At 47.6% G+C, this 17638-nt stretch overlaps 5 protein-coding genes across 5 annotated transcripts; 3 read left to right on the plus strand and 2 right to left on the minus strand.

Moving 5' to 3' along the window:
• Positions 1-1839: 1839 nt before the first annotated feature.
• FSUBG_11185 (uncharacterized protein) lies at positions 1840-3406 on the plus strand (the record flags this gene model as incomplete). The annotated part of the gene is made up of 2 exons (XM_036675840.1): positions 1840-1907; positions 1978-3406. 2 exons carry the CDS (start codon positions 1840-1842, stop codon positions 3404-3406), a joined length of 1497 nt encoding a protein of 498 aa, XP_036533314.1.
• Positions 3407-5390: 1984 nt separating this feature from the next.
• Positions 5391-8259, plus strand: FSUBG_11186 (SPA2; the record flags this gene model as incomplete). The annotated part of the gene is made up of 3 exons (XM_036675841.1): positions 5391-6428; positions 6478-7824; positions 7876-8259. The coding sequence occupies 3 exons, from the start codon at positions 5391-5393 to the stop codon at positions 8257-8259; spliced, it is 2769 nt and encodes a 922-aa protein (XP_036533315.1).
• A 785-nt stretch (positions 8260-9044) lies between these two features.
• Positions 9045-12713, plus strand: FSUBG_11187 (UDP-glucuronosyltransferase 2C1 microsomal; the record flags this gene model as incomplete). The annotated part of the gene is made up of 4 exons (XM_036675842.1): positions 9045-9114; positions 9176-10707; positions 11751-11893; positions 11963-12713. 4 exons carry the CDS (start codon positions 9045-9047, stop codon positions 12711-12713), a joined length of 2496 nt encoding a protein of 831 aa, XP_036533316.1.
• An 85-nt stretch (positions 12714-12798) lies between these two features.
• FSUBG_11188 (uncharacterized protein) lies at positions 12799-13845 on the minus strand (the record flags this gene model as incomplete). The annotated part of the gene is made up of 1 exon (XM_036675843.1): positions 12799-13845. The coding sequence occupies one exon, from the start codon at positions 13843-13845 to the stop codon at positions 12799-12801; it is 1047 nt and encodes a 348-aa protein (XP_036533317.1).
• Positions 13846-14512: 667 nt separating this feature from the next.
• Positions 14513-16211, minus strand: FSUBG_11189 (phosphatase; the record flags this gene model as incomplete). The annotated part of the gene is made up of 3 exons (XM_036675844.1): positions 14513-14542; positions 14593-14745; positions 14796-16211. 3 exons carry the CDS (start codon positions 16209-16211, stop codon positions 14513-14515), a joined length of 1599 nt encoding a protein of 532 aa, XP_036533318.1.
• Positions 16212-17638: the final 1427 nt, after the last annotated feature.

A 17638-nucleotide genomic window follows, 5' to 3' on the forward strand; every position in this document is an offset into this window, starting at 1 on the left:
ATAAAGGGCTTATTATTATACTAGTAAATCTATTCTAATTCTATCTATGTAATCTCTTACCTATACTAGTCTTTATAGGTATTTTCTAAGTAGGCTAGAAATACTATAAGGCTAAAGCCCTTCTGCTCCCTAGTCTTAAAAAAGGGTTTAATTATATAAAGTACCTTGCTTTCTAGATTTATAAAAATATATATTTATATATTCTTTTAATTCCTAATTTCTACTACCTAAGTAGCTAATATATATTCTATTACTATCTTTTAGGATAGCTATATTACTCTAATACTATTAAACTTAAAAATAACTAGTAATTACTATTATTATACTAGCTTTAGCCTAGGCCTTACTATAGGTAAAACTAAAGTTAGCTAAAGGGTAATTTAAGTACTTAATAGTTATAGTATTACTACTTTAATACTAAGCTGCTTTTAAATATACTTCTAAAAGGAATTAAAGTTATTTTAAAACTAAGTCCTTATTTAGGCTTATTAAATTTAAATACTTTAAAAGATTTCTATAACTTATATAGCTATAGGTTTTATTATCTTTTACTAGTTTATATTTTATATAGGTTATATAGCTTACTAGCTTCCTTTTTTTAATTATTACTTTAATATATTAATAGTATTTTTCTAGGTCTTTTTATATAAGCAGTAGCTAGGGAGTTATTTATATTTTAAGCTAAAGGAAGTTTAATAATTATTAAGAACTAGCTCCTTAGCTATAACTTAAGGATATTAATATAAATATATTATTAAACTTAAAGAAAAAAAAGGGAATTATTAAGGAATTTCCTTCTTTAAATACTTTTAGTTCTGGCCTAGATCTGGCCCGGATCTAGGCCAGGTCCTTAGGTTACCTAACCTTCTAAAGGCTTAGGCCAAAGCCTTAATATCTATAAAAAAAAATCCAGGCATAGATAGAAAGAATTCCTATATATATTTAAAAAATTATAAAATTAAAAGGTAAGAATAAGTATAAGGAAGGTAAGGGTTTTTAGGTATAAAAATTAATATTTACAGGTACTAGGTCTTTTGCCCTACTTAATGCAATTTTAGCATTAGCAAAGACTTTTAAGACAAACCTCCGTACAGAGTAGGGAGAATCAGCTTACGGAGTACATGACGGGTCAATGGCTGTCATTCAGTAACATGGAACTCCTTATCATAGGGTCAGGGGTTTTCAAGAGGCAACCTGTGAACATGGACCTCGTTTTGTCATTCGACGCCGCGTAACGGGAACGAACAGGACGGGAATCTAAATTAGGATGAACGCCACAGCTTTGGTTGGTGGATCGTTATCTCAGGAGCTTGGGTGGTGTGAACATCGATTCATTCGCTGATAACTATTACTCCATACATATGAATGGTTCTAGACGCAAGTACCACGATTTTACCATAGGGTAATGGCAAAGTCAGCATAAATGTCTCCGACTTTAAGAGTACGGTAAGAGAATTTCTGATTGTCGATTGAGATGCAGAAAAAAAGGACTACTCTCAAGGTCGAATAAGCTTATAGATTTACCTAAATCTTTTTGTTATTGAAGAGAGGAGCCTGAAGTTTTGCTGCTTCACCTGCGCTACCTACCCAGATTAATATTATAGGCCTCTCGAATGCTCTTATCCTTGTCTCTAAGAAACGTTCCTTTGCCGCTTTAGATATATGCAACTGAATCCTCCTCGCACATCCGCGGGAAACTTAACTGGCGACCCGCGGAGCCCGCATCCTTCGCAAACCAGATAAAACAAAGCGAAAAACCAATCGCTGTGATACTCGTGAATGAAATAGAGTTCGAAATAGCAGCGATTTCTTGACACTTTGAGCAGCATCTACGTTAAAATGGCACCACGAAAAGAGCCCAAGGTTATTCGACCAATGAGCAACTTGTATGGACTCTTTCAACTCCTGTGAGCTGAACCAAACCTAACAACAAAACAGAGAGTTGTACCACACAGCATTACACACTTTACGTCATAGCTGTGGTACCGCAGTAGTCTGCCGTTATGGCCTCCCAAGTCATCTCATTGGCAGCCCCGTTGAGACTATTCGAAATGCCTTTCATCGAGCTATGGCACTTACAGTAGCTGAACACCCCATGCTGCAAGTGGGTATCCTTAACGAGAACTCAGCTGTACCTTCATGGATTGAGCTGGAAACTGTCGATCTTGGTCTGCATATTAGCTGGCAAGAGATCAAAGCTTCAGATGACTATGAGAGTTCCTTAAAGCATGAGATTCGGAGACAGCTCGATACTTGGTTTACAGATGTCGAAACAAAGCCGGGGTGGAGGGCCTCTGTCCTATGGCCAGAAGGTAGTATCCAGTCATTGGATGTTATTTTCTGCTGGAACCATACCAACTTCGATGGTGTAGGGGGCAAGATCCTACACCAGACCTTGTTACGCAACCTCAATGACCCGAAGACTGACCATGAACTCAATTTGCAAGGAAACGTCCTTCGCCTTTGCAGTACTGCAGACAGGTTCCCCCCTCCTCCAGAAGAGCTTATCAAGATCCCAATATCGTGGGGATTCGCTTTGGCGACGATCTGGAAAGAACTGCGACCTCCCTTTCTTGTATCAAAAGATCCAACCCAGGCCAACTGGGCCCCTATTCACCAGGAACCTTACCACACTGAGTTCAGGACATTCTCGATTGAAGATGCAACGCTGAAGAAGGTCCTGAGCAAATGCCGAGCACACCGTACCACCATTACAGGCCTTCTGCATGCCTTGCCGCTGGTGTCGCTTGCCCTGCAATTAGATGAGGGCAAGAAGCATCACAAACAAGAGGCAAAGTCGATGTTTGCTATCAGCGCATTGGATACCCGCCGCTTCATCCCCACCAACTCTGAGGCATACCCTTGGCATGTTCCTAGTACAACAATGGATAACCAGATGACAATTGTTGACCACATGTTTGGTGAGGATACAGTCACAGAAATCCGCTCCAAAGCCAAAGGAATACCGTCAGAATCACATACCATGACTCAACTCGAGAACCTTGTCTGGGTTGCTGCTGTGCAAGCTAGAGAGGATATCCAGAACAAACTCGACAAGGGCATGGAAAATGACGGACTAGGCTTGATGAACTTGGTCAAAGACTGGAGAGTTCAAAAGAAGCAGCAGCTCAAGAAGCCCCGAGTGGGTGCCTGGGGTGTATCCAATTTAGGAACACTGAATGGGGCCATTGAAGGCTCAGGCTGGAAGATCGAGAGAGCTGTGTTTCAGCTGAGTTGTGAACTCACTTCGCCTGTGTTCCATATCAGCTCGATTAGCGTCAAGGGCAAAGAGATGTGCGTTGATGTCAGTTGGCAACAGGGTATCATCGATGCTGAGATTGGAGACACACTCGCGTCCGATATGGAGGCCTGGATAAGGTTCCTTGGCGCCGGGGAAGAGGAATGATGAAGGACCGGTATTGGGTCAAGGGGTCCAAAATAATCAGTCAAAGGGCCCTTTAATCTTGTCCTCAAGTTGCTTGAGCTTGTCCCAAGGGTGTCTAAATGTTTTTGTAGCCTAGGATCAAGTTGCGCGGCCCGTTGTGGGAGGAATAGGAGACGAGGAACGATGGATTGGAATGTTTGAGGATGTCATGAATGACATGATAGAAAATGAGGTCAAGTGGTGACCAACTTAAGTTATGTATGTTACCTTTATGCTTCTCTTTAGTATGGCGTAATGTCTTAGACATTCATTATAGCACAAATTGTTATCACAAATCGGAATCTCTCAGTCCTCTGATCGATCAACTATAAGGCAACGATATTAGATCGCAGAGGAGACTTCAGGTGCTAGTATCCTTCCACTTATAATATCTTATCTTAATTATGAATCTTATGATATTGTGTTGTCCATTATCAACTTATTCCGGCTTGTAGGTCCGGGTGGCTGTACAAGTACCTTGCCTAGGTACTAAGGTAGCCGCGTACCAAGCACGTGCCGACTTTACCAAGACCCGCCTATCCCCCAGCGCCTCGCTCGGCAACCCGCTAAGCTTTGAACGCTTGACCAGGGTCGTCGGTCGAATCAGAGCTCGCGAGAAAGCATCGTCTTTGCTGGTTCAGGGGCAGGGGGGGCCCTGGGGCGGTTGACGGGTGCATTGACTGGAGCTCTTGAGCAAAGCGCAGTGTGCTCAGTGGACCGGACCTTGAATAAGGTGCCCAGGCTTAAGCCCAGGTTGCATCGAGATTGGCTGTTTTGCTTATTTCCCGTCCGTCCCCTTGCATGGGGTCATAATCATTCCATCTGGTGCTTTAACACTTGAGCGGGAGATGCGAGAAGCCAATTCGATGTGTTGATAATATCAACCAAGCCAAAGTGGTAGCTGGAGGTCAAAGTTGGCCCCGACTACTATCAACTATTGTTCGATAAACCAATTCCAAAAAAATACCTTATCCAGTCTCGGTGGACTCAAGAAATTAACACTCCGTCTTGAACAATTTAATAAATTGCCAGACCGGGGCACCCGGACATTCTGGATGCTCACCCCAGAAGACAGAGACCGAGAACTCATTTCCCGCAAAGATCTCACTCACTGTGCTATATCTGGACTGTATCTGTCCGATGTCCACTCGTTCACCTCGGATTGTCCACCCAGAACTCGGGGCACCTTGGCTTTAACTGCCTGCACAGTAACTATGTACGTACGCTATTTTCTAGAACAAGTTAAGCTGAGTGAGGTCAGGTCCGGGTTGGTGATGGTGGTGGAGTTGTCCCCTGAACATCCAATCCATCCATCCAACCACGCCCGATTCGGTCTAAACCCAACTTGACTTGAACCCCCTTTTGGATCCATGGAATTGGGGTCGGTCAGGGTCAGTTGATGAATTCACTTGGAGTTGATTGACTTGAGTCGATCGTTGGTTGATCTGCATTGCGTTGCATTCTTCTTTCTTTGTCCTTCTTCTTTGATTGTCCTTGGTTCCCTCTCTTTCATCCAACTAACTACCTACCTAATCCATGAGAAGAAGCAAATAGGTAGACAAGGATTGGCAAGAAATACCTTCCTTACCTTGCTTTCCTCTGCTCTTCGACTCTTATCATTTCCTTCAATTCACCGTATCTGAACATCACCACCTCCATCGATCATTCCTGCCATTGAAGCCACACTCCAAACCGTCCGCTTTTCGTCGCTTCTTCCGGCCAACCTGCTGAAGCTTGGCGCTTCTGTTACCCATCGCCCCCTGAAAGGTCGCCAAAGTTGTGGGGGAGCCCTTCCAGTGGTTAAAAAGATTCCAACCATTATTTTAGCTACGGGTAGCCTGCAGCCTGCATTCATTTCGACCCTGTCCCCGTGTGGCGTCCATATGAGACAGGCTGGTGCTGTTCCAGTTCCATCTCTCTCCAGCATCATCTCGGTTTCGCATTTCTGTTTTTTCTTTTCTCCATCATGAGCATCAGCCTGGGACGCAATGCGCCGTTGTCCCCGATCTCTCTAGGCGGTAGCGAGTTTTCTGTATCAAAGTACCAAGGTCCCGAAGACGGCCCCTATCCCAACGGTCGCTCCAATCTCGCATCGCCCCCGAATTCGGGTGGCTCCAACAGCACCATGAGTATCAACGGTTTCCCCAGCGCTCCCATCAACGGTCCAGGACCTGGTCCCGGGCCCGGGCCTGGCCCTAGAAGCACTGGAGGTCCCTCGCCGCCTGCTTCAATTGCTCGGTCGAGTAACGGCACCCAGCTCTATGCTCGCAGCGAAAGTGGTCGTAACAGCGTCCGCGGCGATCTCGACGAGGCCGTCCTCAGCGAGCACTATGTTGCTCTGCGCACTTTTCTTAATACCCGCGACCCCAATCACAAGCAGCAGCCCAATAAAGCCCGCGACAAGCTTTTGCGCCTTTCCTCGGTTCAATTTTATGAGCTGAGTACCGATGTGTTTGACGAATTGATAAGACGACAGGCCACTGCCAGGGCTCCGCCGAATGCTCCAAATGGTCCTCCTTCCTTTCTGCTGCCCGAGAAGAACTTTCACCCAAAGCGAAACCAGGCTCGCCAAAGGCTATCGTCTCTTGGCCCACCGCGATTCCGAGATCTAGCCGCCGATGTCTATCACGAATTAGAACGAAGATTCCCTCGATTTGTAGGAGCCGACCTCGCCCGCACTGGAAGCCCTATGTCAATCAGGGGACCGGGTACTCCAATAAATGGTAATGGCTTCCCCCCTCGAGGTCAAAGCCGCATGAGGAGACCCTCTGATGCACCATCTATGAGAGGCCCTGGACCGACAGATGCTTACGGTATGCCAGCATCACCAGGTGCCCAGAATGGCGATTACGGACGCCCAACCCCGAAACAGCTCAATCAGAATAACACGATCGTTCCAAACAAAAGTATCATGCTCGAAGAAGACGACGAAGGTGAAGGATTTACAGAACCGGACCCGAATCGTGAGAGCAAACGGAGTGCTGGAAGCGGTGTGACTTCGGAGGTTTGTGCTGCAACATCTTGGGAAGAACAAGAAACCTAACATTTCGCAGGCCGATAAGAAGCTCATCGAGGACTATCAAAATCAGGTACGAGAACTACGTGAGAAACTGGACGGCATGGAGGACGCCATGAGGAAGAAGGAAGACGAGATGAACAGTGCGCTGAATCAGGAACGATCTCGATCTGCCACTACCAACCAGGAGAAACAGGAATGGAATGACCTGAGACTCAACCTTGAGAACAAACTTGCTGAAGCGCAAAACCTGAACGACTCAATGAAGCAAGAATTGCAGCGCGTACGAGAGGATCACGATATCGAGATACAAAGGCTTAGGGACGACGTGGCCGCAGCACATGAATCAGCACGCAGCACTGGGCCCGCTGCGTCGGACTCAGACCTTCAGCGAGAAAATGATGAGCTTCGACAGGAACTTCGAGAACAACAGCAGGTTACAGAAGAGGTTCGAAAAGAGGCACAAGAATTCTTGCTTGAGATGCGCGAACTTTCCCAACAGAGTGGCTCAACACATGAACGACACGCAGAGCTGGAACAGACAATCGAGAGACTCGAGCGCGAGGTTCACGAGTGGAAGAACCGATACGCGGGCGCCAAAACGCAATTGCGACACATGCGCGCATCTTCCGCTGGCCCCGGAATTGAACATGATGCAGCAAAGCATGTCCGGGAAAAGGGATTCATGGATGACCGTGGACTGGTCAAAGATGTTCACGTCACCAAGTTTCAAATCGCCATTGACGAACTCCTGCAAAAAGCACGAACCGAGGATCCAGAAAAGGTTATCGACGCAATGAAGCAAGTTGTTGTCAGCGTCCGCCGCATTACCAAGGACATCGAGGTCCCACAGAACAATGATGAAGACTTCGCACAGCAGCAGGCCAAGATTAGATCCAAGGTATCTTCTACCGCAAACAACCTCATCACAGCCTCCAAGAACTTTGCCCATAGTGCTGGAATGTCCCCAGTCTCGCTGCTTGATACAGCAGCGTCACATTTGGCAGCGGCCATCGTGGAGCTACTCGGCCTGGTCAAAATCCGAACAACTCCCGCTGAAGAATTGGATGATGACGACGGAACTGTAACTCCTGCGGATTCCAGTGGACTCTTTTCTCCTGTAGCTACCGAGCATCCTTCGACTGCTCAAGGCGGACTTCCTCCTCCACCGCCCTTCCAGGGTCTTGGTGGTATGCGAGGGAGCATTGAGTCTTCGGCATACAGTCCTCTGGGCTCACCCCGCCAATCCGCGGAGCCATATCCCGGAAGGCCCATGTCTAAAGCGAGCGCGGTACCAATCGGGCTTGGGCACTCCAATGCGAACAATCAAGCCAATGGGCAAGGATCGCATCAATTGGATCCCCGAGCCGCAGAGGACCTCAAAGTCAGTTACCCTTCGACGCTAGATCATCAACATGACTAACAAACCATTCAGCTCTACCTTGAGGATCAGAATGCCCTCCTTTCAACCGACATCCAGCAGCTCGTGAACACCATCCGGGGTGATGCTGAGATGCGACAGATTACTGGCGAGATTGGCTCTATAAATGCCGTTGTTAGCAATATCATTTCAGAAACACAAGCTTACGGCGTAGGCGAAATGGCAGCCTCGCTGGCAAACTGCAGAGCACGACTACTAGAGGCTGCTGACCAAGGCCAGGATATGGCAAACATTGGCATGGATACCAACTCTCACGAATGGCGCATGTGGGTACAAACCCTGCCACCCATCGCGTTTGGGCTGGCGCGTGAGGCCAAGGAGTTGGCTCAACAAGCCGACGATATGGCCAGACCGGGACGACCTGATGACTTTTCGTAATTACCTTTCACTTCATTTCTGAGAAACCGGGCTTTGCCTTTGCAACCGGAAAACGCTTTATACCCCCCTGAACGCCAGTTTTGACGCTGGATGGATTAGCTATTTGATGCTGTCCTAGTTTTTCGTCTTGGATTAGTCGACAATATCGAGATAGCGTTGAACGTATCTCGACGATGAGCGGGTTGAGATGAAAAGGGACATTTAGTTGGGTAATGCTGCACGTGGAAAGCATGGGAACGGCGTTAGGATTGCTGTTGGTAATGCATTGTATTCTGCAGACAGACATAGGCCCTGGATTAGTACATATTTACAAGTGTGCCGAGTACCAAGAGGAGGATCGAACATGGCTTTGATATTTGTTCAGAGCGAGGTAGATGACGTCCTCGAGTTCAGACAAGACTATACGATGGACGATGATAATATAGATAGACGAGAAATGGAATGTTATCGACTATCTATGATATCCTTTCCCGCGCCGTGTTTATGTCAAGTTTTGGTTGATTGAAGACCTAGAAATCTACCAAGTTTATTCTAATTACCTATCCAAAGCTGTCTAAATATTTACGTTACTTAGACAGGGCTATGTAAATAGCAAATGCTTCGTTTATCTGCTGCCGGGTATTAGACTTCAGCCCTATATAGAACCAAGCTCCCACTTTGTCAGGCATTAATTGGTTAGCCTCCACTAGAACTAACTAAGCGTCATACATAGACTGACACAAACCAACCCATCTCGATTCGACAGCGCACACGCATTCCAATTTAAACTATTAAGCCTAAATATAATGGCTGACAGCCCCGGATTCCGCAGAAGAATCCTTCTGCTTGCCACAACAGGCGGTTTCACTCATGCAGGTACCTCCCTCCCCAGAACCCTCTAGTTAACTTATACATATCAAAGCTAACACTACAATAGCTCCAGTTCTCGAAATAGGCGCTGTGCTCGCCTCTCGAGGCCATGATGTGCAATTCGCTACCTGTGCAGGTCAGGAAGATTGGACAGCCAATTATCCCTTCATAAAAACCGTATATACCGTTGGCCCCGCCGCTTCGGAAGATGACTTGGATGTCCACTACGAATCAATGCGACTTTGGCGTCATGAGCACGGCTTCGGCCCCATGATGAGGTCAAAATACTTTTTTGATAACTTCTGGACTGATACTTACAAATCTCTTCGATCTTTATGTGAAAATGACTCTACGAGGCCTGACTTCATCGTTGCAGATTTCTTCGCCGACAGCGCCGCGAGGGATATGCTCAAACAGTTCAATATCCAACTAGCGAGCGTCTGGCCTCAAATGCCTTATGCCATGGCTCCTGTTAGCTACCATCCCGGCCAACCTGGATTCCAAGCCGATGGTGTTTTGACTTCGGAGCATGCTTCTCTGTCATCACGGTTCTGGAACGAATTTGTGGTTCTCGCCGCGTTGCCTACTATCATCCCCTGGTTAATATGGACCAAACGAATGCGCGTTGATGCTGGCGTCAACTATAGCCACTCTCTTCTGTCTAAGCCCGATTATCTTGTTCTGGTCAACTCCTTCTGGGGCCTTGAAGCGCCGAAGGAGTTGCCGCCTCTTATGGCACCTGTGGGACCTATCTTGAGCGACGAATACCTTCCATTGGACCAAGACCTGGCTCAGTTTCTGAGTAGCCATGATAGGACCATCTACGTGTGCCTGGGGACGCATGTCAACCTTCCAGGTGAAGAACTTGAGAAGTATCTCATTGGATTCATCCAAGCTCTCGACGAAGACTCGATCAATGGAGTCATATGGTCTATTCCTCAAAAGCCTCGCGCCAATTTCGACATTCTGAAGTCTTATAGTCTATCTGATGGCTCTAGCATATCCATAGCTGATCTTCTGAACGACTCTCACCCGCATTTTCGGCTTCCCATCTTTGCACCGCAGCGAGCCATCCTAGCACACCCTAACACTGTCCTTTTTCTCACTCATGGAGGCGGCTCCAGTGCAAACGAAACTCTCTTCCATGGAACACCGGTCCTCGCCATCGGATACTTCTTCGACCAGCTCTGCAACAGTGCCCGACTAAAAGCTGCTGGTGTGGGTATGTCTCTCGACAAATCCTACCTCACACCATCTTCCATCTCCTCCGCTATTGCAGAAATCATAAATGACGAAGATGGTTCCTTTGCAATGAATGTCCGTCGTATGCAAGGCATAGCAGCTCTCAACTCTAAACGCAAACATCTTGCTGCTGATCTCATTGAGGAAGTTATGATAGACCAAGAACTTCGATTCAAGAAAGGTGCTGAGTTGCGACCAATGCATCTGCAGACAGCAGATATGCGTATGCCTATATGGAAGGCGAGAAATTGGGATATGTGGTCCATAAGCCTCACGGGCCTCGCAGTTGGTGGCGTGGCAAGTTGGTGGTTTGCAACACATGGCTGGAAGAAGTTACCGGTCATACTGGCACGCCTTGTAAGACTCAGTAGAGGGCTTGCGAGGGGAATACTCGGCATTCCCAGATCATGGTGATTCTATACAGCTTGGCCGGGAACATGTAGTGGTACAATATATATGTACAGATAGAATGGTCTGCATTAAGGCCTTGCTTGTCAAGTCCCTTCTCTCTTGACTTGGCCATGCTCTCCCTCGCCTTTTTACCCTGCTACAATGAATGTGATATTCTGCAACCTGATTCTATAAATTAAAGATAAGCTCCGTAACGCCCTCCTCCGGGAGCAAGAAAACACCAGACCTTGATCTAGGGTGCCAAAATAAACTTATCAAAGATCCCCTAAACTTCTTAGGCTAAATTTACCTAAATATTTTTATTGCTTAGGGTTAAGGTTTTATGTTTTCTTTCCTCCCCTAGGCCCTCTTATTTCTGCTAGCTATTCAAGTTCCTAATTGTTACAAGATACCTTGCGAATTCAATACTCAGTACCTAGCCCACTATCACTTTGCATAAGGTTGAAATAAATAATTACTAATATTCCTTCTGTAGAATTTGTGCCTAGTTCTTAAATTTATTAACTAATGAATTCCTTTTGCGCCAGCCCTATACAAGTCGCAACTACCCCGCAAAGCATAAGATCTCAAGCTATGAGCCAAAAATATGAACTTGTTGATCTTTAACTATCAACACCTCATGTATCACGATGATCGTGGCAGGGTTCGAACCTGCGACCTTTTCCGATAACTTGTTTTATAACATGTAAAGGAAACATGATAATACCACTACACCACACGACCGGGTTTAAGGTATTTCGCATTTTATTTAGGTATATATCTTACAGTCTGCAGAATCTATGGTTAACTGAAGAGTAGAGCATAAGGCCAACAGACAGCTTCGAAGGAAGTCTTTATATCAAACATATAAGAACTAATTATGATAAGCTATGTATTTGTTATAGTATCTATGATTCAGCATGACTTATTCAAATCTCGTTTAGCCCACAACTACTATTTAGGTGATGTTCATCCATGCCCCTTCCCAGCGCTTATCTTATCACTCACAGTTAGGTCCTGATCTGACGTCGCGCAGGAATTTCGATTCACTTAATAAACTGCCAACTCCAGAAACGACATCTCACAACACGAACTCACCACAATCGCAATGTCAAGAGCCAATGGTCCTCTACGAACATGCCTGCGGCAACTCGTACGCTCAGAGGGGTACGGGTCATCCAACAACCTTCTCATCATGCAATTGACTGACCGACCAAACCAGCCCAGCTCCCCTCCGATCGATAGCCGCTACACCCCGCGCCTTCTGCACGTCTCCCTCTCTGCTCAAGAAGCGCAAGATCACAGCCCCTAGCAATAGCCCCAACAGCGCCAATGCAAAGGCAGCTGCAGGCTCTATGAACAAGGCCGAGTTCGACACTGCAAAGGTGCCGATGCCCGATCCGGAAGATCCCCTCGATTTTACAGCTGTTGTTGCTGCGTATGCTCCTATTGATGCGCACTTCAAGACCCAGCTGGCGGGTATGATCCATGGTGGACGATTCAATCCAACTAATTTGGGATCGCTGCCTGTGCCCATGAAGGATCATGAAGGCAATGATGTAACATTTCCCCTACGAGAGCTGGCGCAAGTCGTTCCTCGATCTGGCCGAGCTATTTCACTGCTCGTGAACGACAAGGAGTACATCAAGCCTATCATGTCAGCGGTGCAAGCAAGTCGTGAGTTCAATCAGCAACCGCAGCGATCAGAGGACAACGAGCTTGAGCTTCTTCTCAAGGTGGAGCTCGAGCGCAAGGACGACGTCGAGCGACGAATTAAAGAGACAGTACAGCACTGGAAGGATCGCATTCGCAATGCCAGATCCAGACATGAAAAGACACTCAAGGACTGGAAGAAGTCAGGTACTGTCCTCCCTGACATTGTCAAAAAGGCCGAGAAGGAGCTTCAAAAGGTACAAGACAAGAAGATGAAGGAAATCGACCAGGAAGAAGCACAGACCATCCGTCAACTATAGATGGTAATTGTATCATAGGATAGATGCAGAACATTGTAGTATTACATATCGTGACAAGTGTACACTGATCCTAGGATCTAATCTTTTAAGCACGCGCCTTTGCACCCTTTCCAGCAGCAGGCTTCTTAGCCAACAGCGACGTCAACTTGGTCTCAAAGGAGTTGACATCGTTGGTAGAGTAAGTCTCGGCCCTGAGATGCCATGAGCGAGAGGTACCAACAGGGTCTGAAGCGAACTTGGGTGTCTCATGCTGGCCCTGGATGGCCTGCTTCGTGATGACCTGACGAATAGCCTCTTCGGTGTCTGTGAGGATGGGACCTGTGGATTCTTTGCCTTCAGCCTTGAGCTTCTCCTGCAGGTACCTCTCGGTAGCCTCCTTGTCTTTCGGGTCGGCAAAGAAGCGAACACCATTGGCCTCAATCTCAGAGGCGTAGTATTTGGGCTGGAAGGTGTCTGGTGCACCGACATGATCCGCTGTACCGAGGACACTGAGATTTTGGAGAACTGCAGCTGATTTTCCAGAGGCGGAATTTGGTGCAACGGGCGCAAATTCGTTGATAGATTCGAGTGAAAGAGATGGTCTGTATGCGGAGGTGATGCCGAATCGAATGCTGTCGTCAAAGGACTTCTCATCAGGATCCAATGTGCTGAACTCGTTTCGGTCGATCTTCTTCTTATCCTTGTCCTCTTCATCCCTTGATCGTCGATCGTTGGTTCTTCCACCTCGGCCACGAGCACGGCCTCCACGACCGCCTCGTCCTCTGCTCGCACCGAAGCCACCACGACCTCTTGTCGGTGAGGAGGTTCGAACAGGTGTGGTGGATCGATCCTGAACTGATGATCCTCCCCTAGCAAGTCCACCCCGACCTCTGAACATAAGACCTCCTCTTCCACGAGCTTCACCGCGCCCTCTGAGACCCCCACGTCCGCGCAAGGGCATGCTCTTTATATCGATAACCTTGGGACCACCAGCCGGGCTTCGAGGTGGCCTCGGAGTGCTGGGGCTTGGGCCATCGGCAGCCTGGAACTGCGTTGTCGAGAATTGGCGGGCGTAGTTTCGAAAAGCATCCGAGACCTGCTCGAGCTCTGGCCTTGTCCGGCTGCACACCGAACGGAAGGCGTGGCGTTGCATTTTGGGGTGGTTGTCTGATGTGGTGAAGCTGATTGTCCGTGGTTTCGACAATCAATTTTCGCGGCAAACCCAATGACTAAGCATTTCACCCCGCATTGGCCAATCAATCATCAACATCACATTCGATCAAGTGCAAGTCATATATATATAAAAGGATAAACATATTTATAGGAACTGCCTGTACTCAATTCCTGGTGCTATGCACAAATCAAGATCTTGCATCTTGCTATAAGCCCATAATACTCTATAAGGCATCCTTCCCGATCCTCCAACCAGTGATTTACAAGTGCGCCTCAAGTATAGGCCAACCTTTCCCAAACTCCAAAGCGTATACACAGCGGCGCCATTCTGGGATTTGTGTACCAATTCAACCATTTCAGGTCTTTTGATTAGGACAGTCACGTCCGTCACTCGGAACAGAGCCGCGACCTTGCGGCTGTCACACCGTGGTACTGGCAACTGGATACCGAGTGTACTTGTTCTCGGCACACAAACCCATTCTGACCTTCTCATACTCTGGCTCAACAGTCGATCTGCTTGCGTCGCTGATTCTGGTGAAATTGGACAGCAATGTCCGGGTCGCCCTCGGATTGCCGTAGTTCGTTAAATGAATGTCTCAAAAGAGGATGTGGCATAAAAATCGGATTCGTGTTTGCAATGTATACTATTACACGCTCTGAGGTTGAACCATAGCGGGCTGTGACAATGATTAGACAGGATTTAAAGGTGCTTGTTTGTGGAACATACCGGACTGTTGAGCATGTGCTGTCGCTTGTTTCGGCTCTTCTTGATATGACTCTTCAAAGCGCTCGAGTCAAGAGGCTTGAGAAGCTCAAAGCTGCATAGCAACTCCGCAGATACCGACATAACAGCGCCCCAGTTATCGAATTCACCGCAGTACTATAAGAGTTAGCCGGATATCCGAGGAGACGTGGAGATGGGTAACTTACATTGGGGGCACTAAAGACTGTTACCAGAACCCTATCATTGAAGAATTCATAACCATCCTCAACTACCATGTGCGCACGACAGATAAGATCAAAATCATGCACTGCTAAAAATTCGGTAATGACTCGTTTGCCAAAACAATAACTAACACCTCTCTCGTTGGCTTCCCAGTCTTGTTCCATGTCTGCGGGGTCAGACCAAAGAAGATCGTTGAGTAGTCCATAATCGGGGACATCAGTCGGACGAGCAATGTTTCGAATATCGTCCATGTGAACTAGTGCAGGTGAAAGTCCTCCGTGAACGCAGAAGATCTTGCCCGCGACAATGGCCGCAATGGGAAGAGTGTTAAAGCAGTCAATAAACGTCTTCCAGATTTTGACATTGCACCTTCGCTTGCATTCATCGTAGAAGCCATAAACTCGCGTGACATTGGCGCACTCGTGATTTCCGCGGAGGAGGAAAAAGTTCTCGGGGAACTTGAGCTTATAGCAGAGGAGTAGCAGGATAGTCTCCAGAGACTGCTTACCTCGATCAACGTAGTCGCCGAGGAAAAGGTAGTTCGAGTTAGGGGGGAAACCACACATCTCGAACATTCGGATAACATCGGTATACTGGCCGTGGACATCACCCACGACCTTTACTGGAGCATCCAACTCCAAGAGAGCAGGCTGTGACAGCAGAACTTCCCTAGCCCTCTGACAAATGGCCACAATCTCAGCATTCTTGAGGCAGACGCTCTTGGTGACCTTCCCAGCATAGCCCGCATCCAAGAGTCGCTTGATGAAGTCGTCGAGATCGATATCCTTAATCTCAGACATGGCGACATTAGAGTTTCCTTCTGTCTTGGACTCTGCAGAAGGGCTGTTGACTGGGTTAATGGTGTTTTCTCGCTTCACCAAAATAGACTGGCCTGGAGCTTGCATGTGCGCAGTCGCTCCAGCGTTGACAGACGGAGGCTGGTCAGAAACATGATCAACCTCTCCCGACGCTTGCGCAGCGCTCACATCGTGGGCACCGCCCTTGGTGTTTCCTTGAACGGGAGATGGAGGCGGCTGATCGTCTCCAATAGCCGAATCTGCGAGGGCTGATTCGGCTGCTGACATGTCCGACGCAGCGGTGTTAAGCGGAGGAAGCTCACTGCGGCTAAGTCGAGAAGAGCTTGAACGTCCATGCCTACTGGATCGTCGTTCCTCAGTCTTTGTTTCGGTCACAGTATCACCATTGGATAGAACCTGTGAGTTCCTAGGACTATCAGACTTGCTACCACGGATCTTTGAGCCTAGAGATCGAAACGAGCGGGACGATTCCTTGGTGTCAGATCTGCTGAATGATGGGTAAGACTGGAGGGGTGCATCAGGCCCGGCCGAGCCGGAGCCTTTGGAGTTGGATCCGCCTGGAGTGGAGTTGTTGTTTCCCATGATATTGCTTCCCGCGACTATAAACAGTGGTTGTTCCAAACTTCACTGATAATGGGCGGCTCGGTTCGTAGCGATTCTCTTCGGCGCAGCTAAGGTTGAGCTTGGATCAAGGGAGATGTTAGGGAGGGTGAAAGAATCGATCGAGAGTTAAGAAGAAGGAGGAGGAGCGGCTACGACGACCCCTTGATGCGTCCGTTTTGGGCAGTTTTGAAAGATGCTTCAAGTTGAAGCACGAGATATTGAAGTGAGTCTGCGGGTGGGTTTTGCGGCTGATGACGTCGTGGGGAGGCTTGTTAACGCCGGGATGAGGCCGGAGACGATATAAAAGGCGAACGGAACGAGATCGGAGATAACGCTGAAATAGCAAAGACCGAGTTCGAATCTGGAAAGAGTCCACGTTAGTCTGAGTCACACTTGAAGAGGTTGACGTTGAGTGAAGATTGCGTATGGCAGGGTTGCGGCGCATTTCAAGTGTTGACGACGCGAGTGAAAAAAATAGGTATAGCCACAGTGTGGAGGACCAGGTCGACTTACATGGAGTGGAGGAAGCTATCGGAGGAACTGGGCAGGACAAACTAACAGCAGAAGCAAGTGAAGTAATCGTAAGGTGAGATTGAATGAAAAATCAGATTGCCAAGGCGTTTAAAGGCAAAACGTTGAGTGTCAGGTGTTGGTGGAAGATGGTATCGGTATCGGTATCGGTATGGTTATAGGTATAGGTACAGTTTGTAGGTGCTACAGTGCTGTAGCGGCGATGGAGCAAGATATACAGCGGGCGGAGTAGTTCGCATACGATGACGTCGATAGAGTAGAAAGGACGATAAGTCGAGTGCCTGAATCAGACACTGACGCAAAGAATGATAGGCTCAATTATCAATTGCAGCGTGTGAGGATCTAGAGTTTGTTGTGAAAGAGGAAAAAACAATGGGATCAAGTGTGTTGTAGAAGTGAAAAGATAACTAAGTTAACTAGAGGTAGCAGTAGAGGTTAGGTAGTGGTAGTCTCGTCTCGGCAAGGTATGTACACACACTAACACATCCACCTAGACCTTGTTCCCTACCCCAAGTCTCTTACTCCCTCTCCCTCACAAAGCAAAGCAAAGAAAAAAGGCCAAGACGAGATGAGGAGTCAAGATGAGCCCAGTTGAGAGCCTGCAGCACGTAGTAGAGCAGCGGAGGGGAGCCGGATAAGGTCAATTTGGAAGCGAAGTGGCGGCTCAGGCTCATCAGGCTATGGGCAGACAGTGGAGGACGGGCATGCTTGGACAGGCACAGGCTATGGATTAAGGTTCCACACCCTCTTCTCTTCAATCTCTTGCTTGTCGGACAGAGTTTACAGTGATTTCGAACTAGGGCGTCTTGTGGTTAGTGACAACAGTTCAGTTGACGTCTTGAGAGGATCATTGGACGGAGCTGACCTCGTCGTAT

Source organism: Fusarium subglutinans (genome assembly GCF_013396075.1).
Source record: "Fusarium subglutinans strain NRRL 66333 chromosome Unknown NRRL66333_c0000208, whole genome shotgun sequence".
NCBI lineage: Eukaryota > Fungi > Ascomycota > Sordariomycetes > Hypocreales > Nectriaceae > Fusarium > Fusarium subglutinans.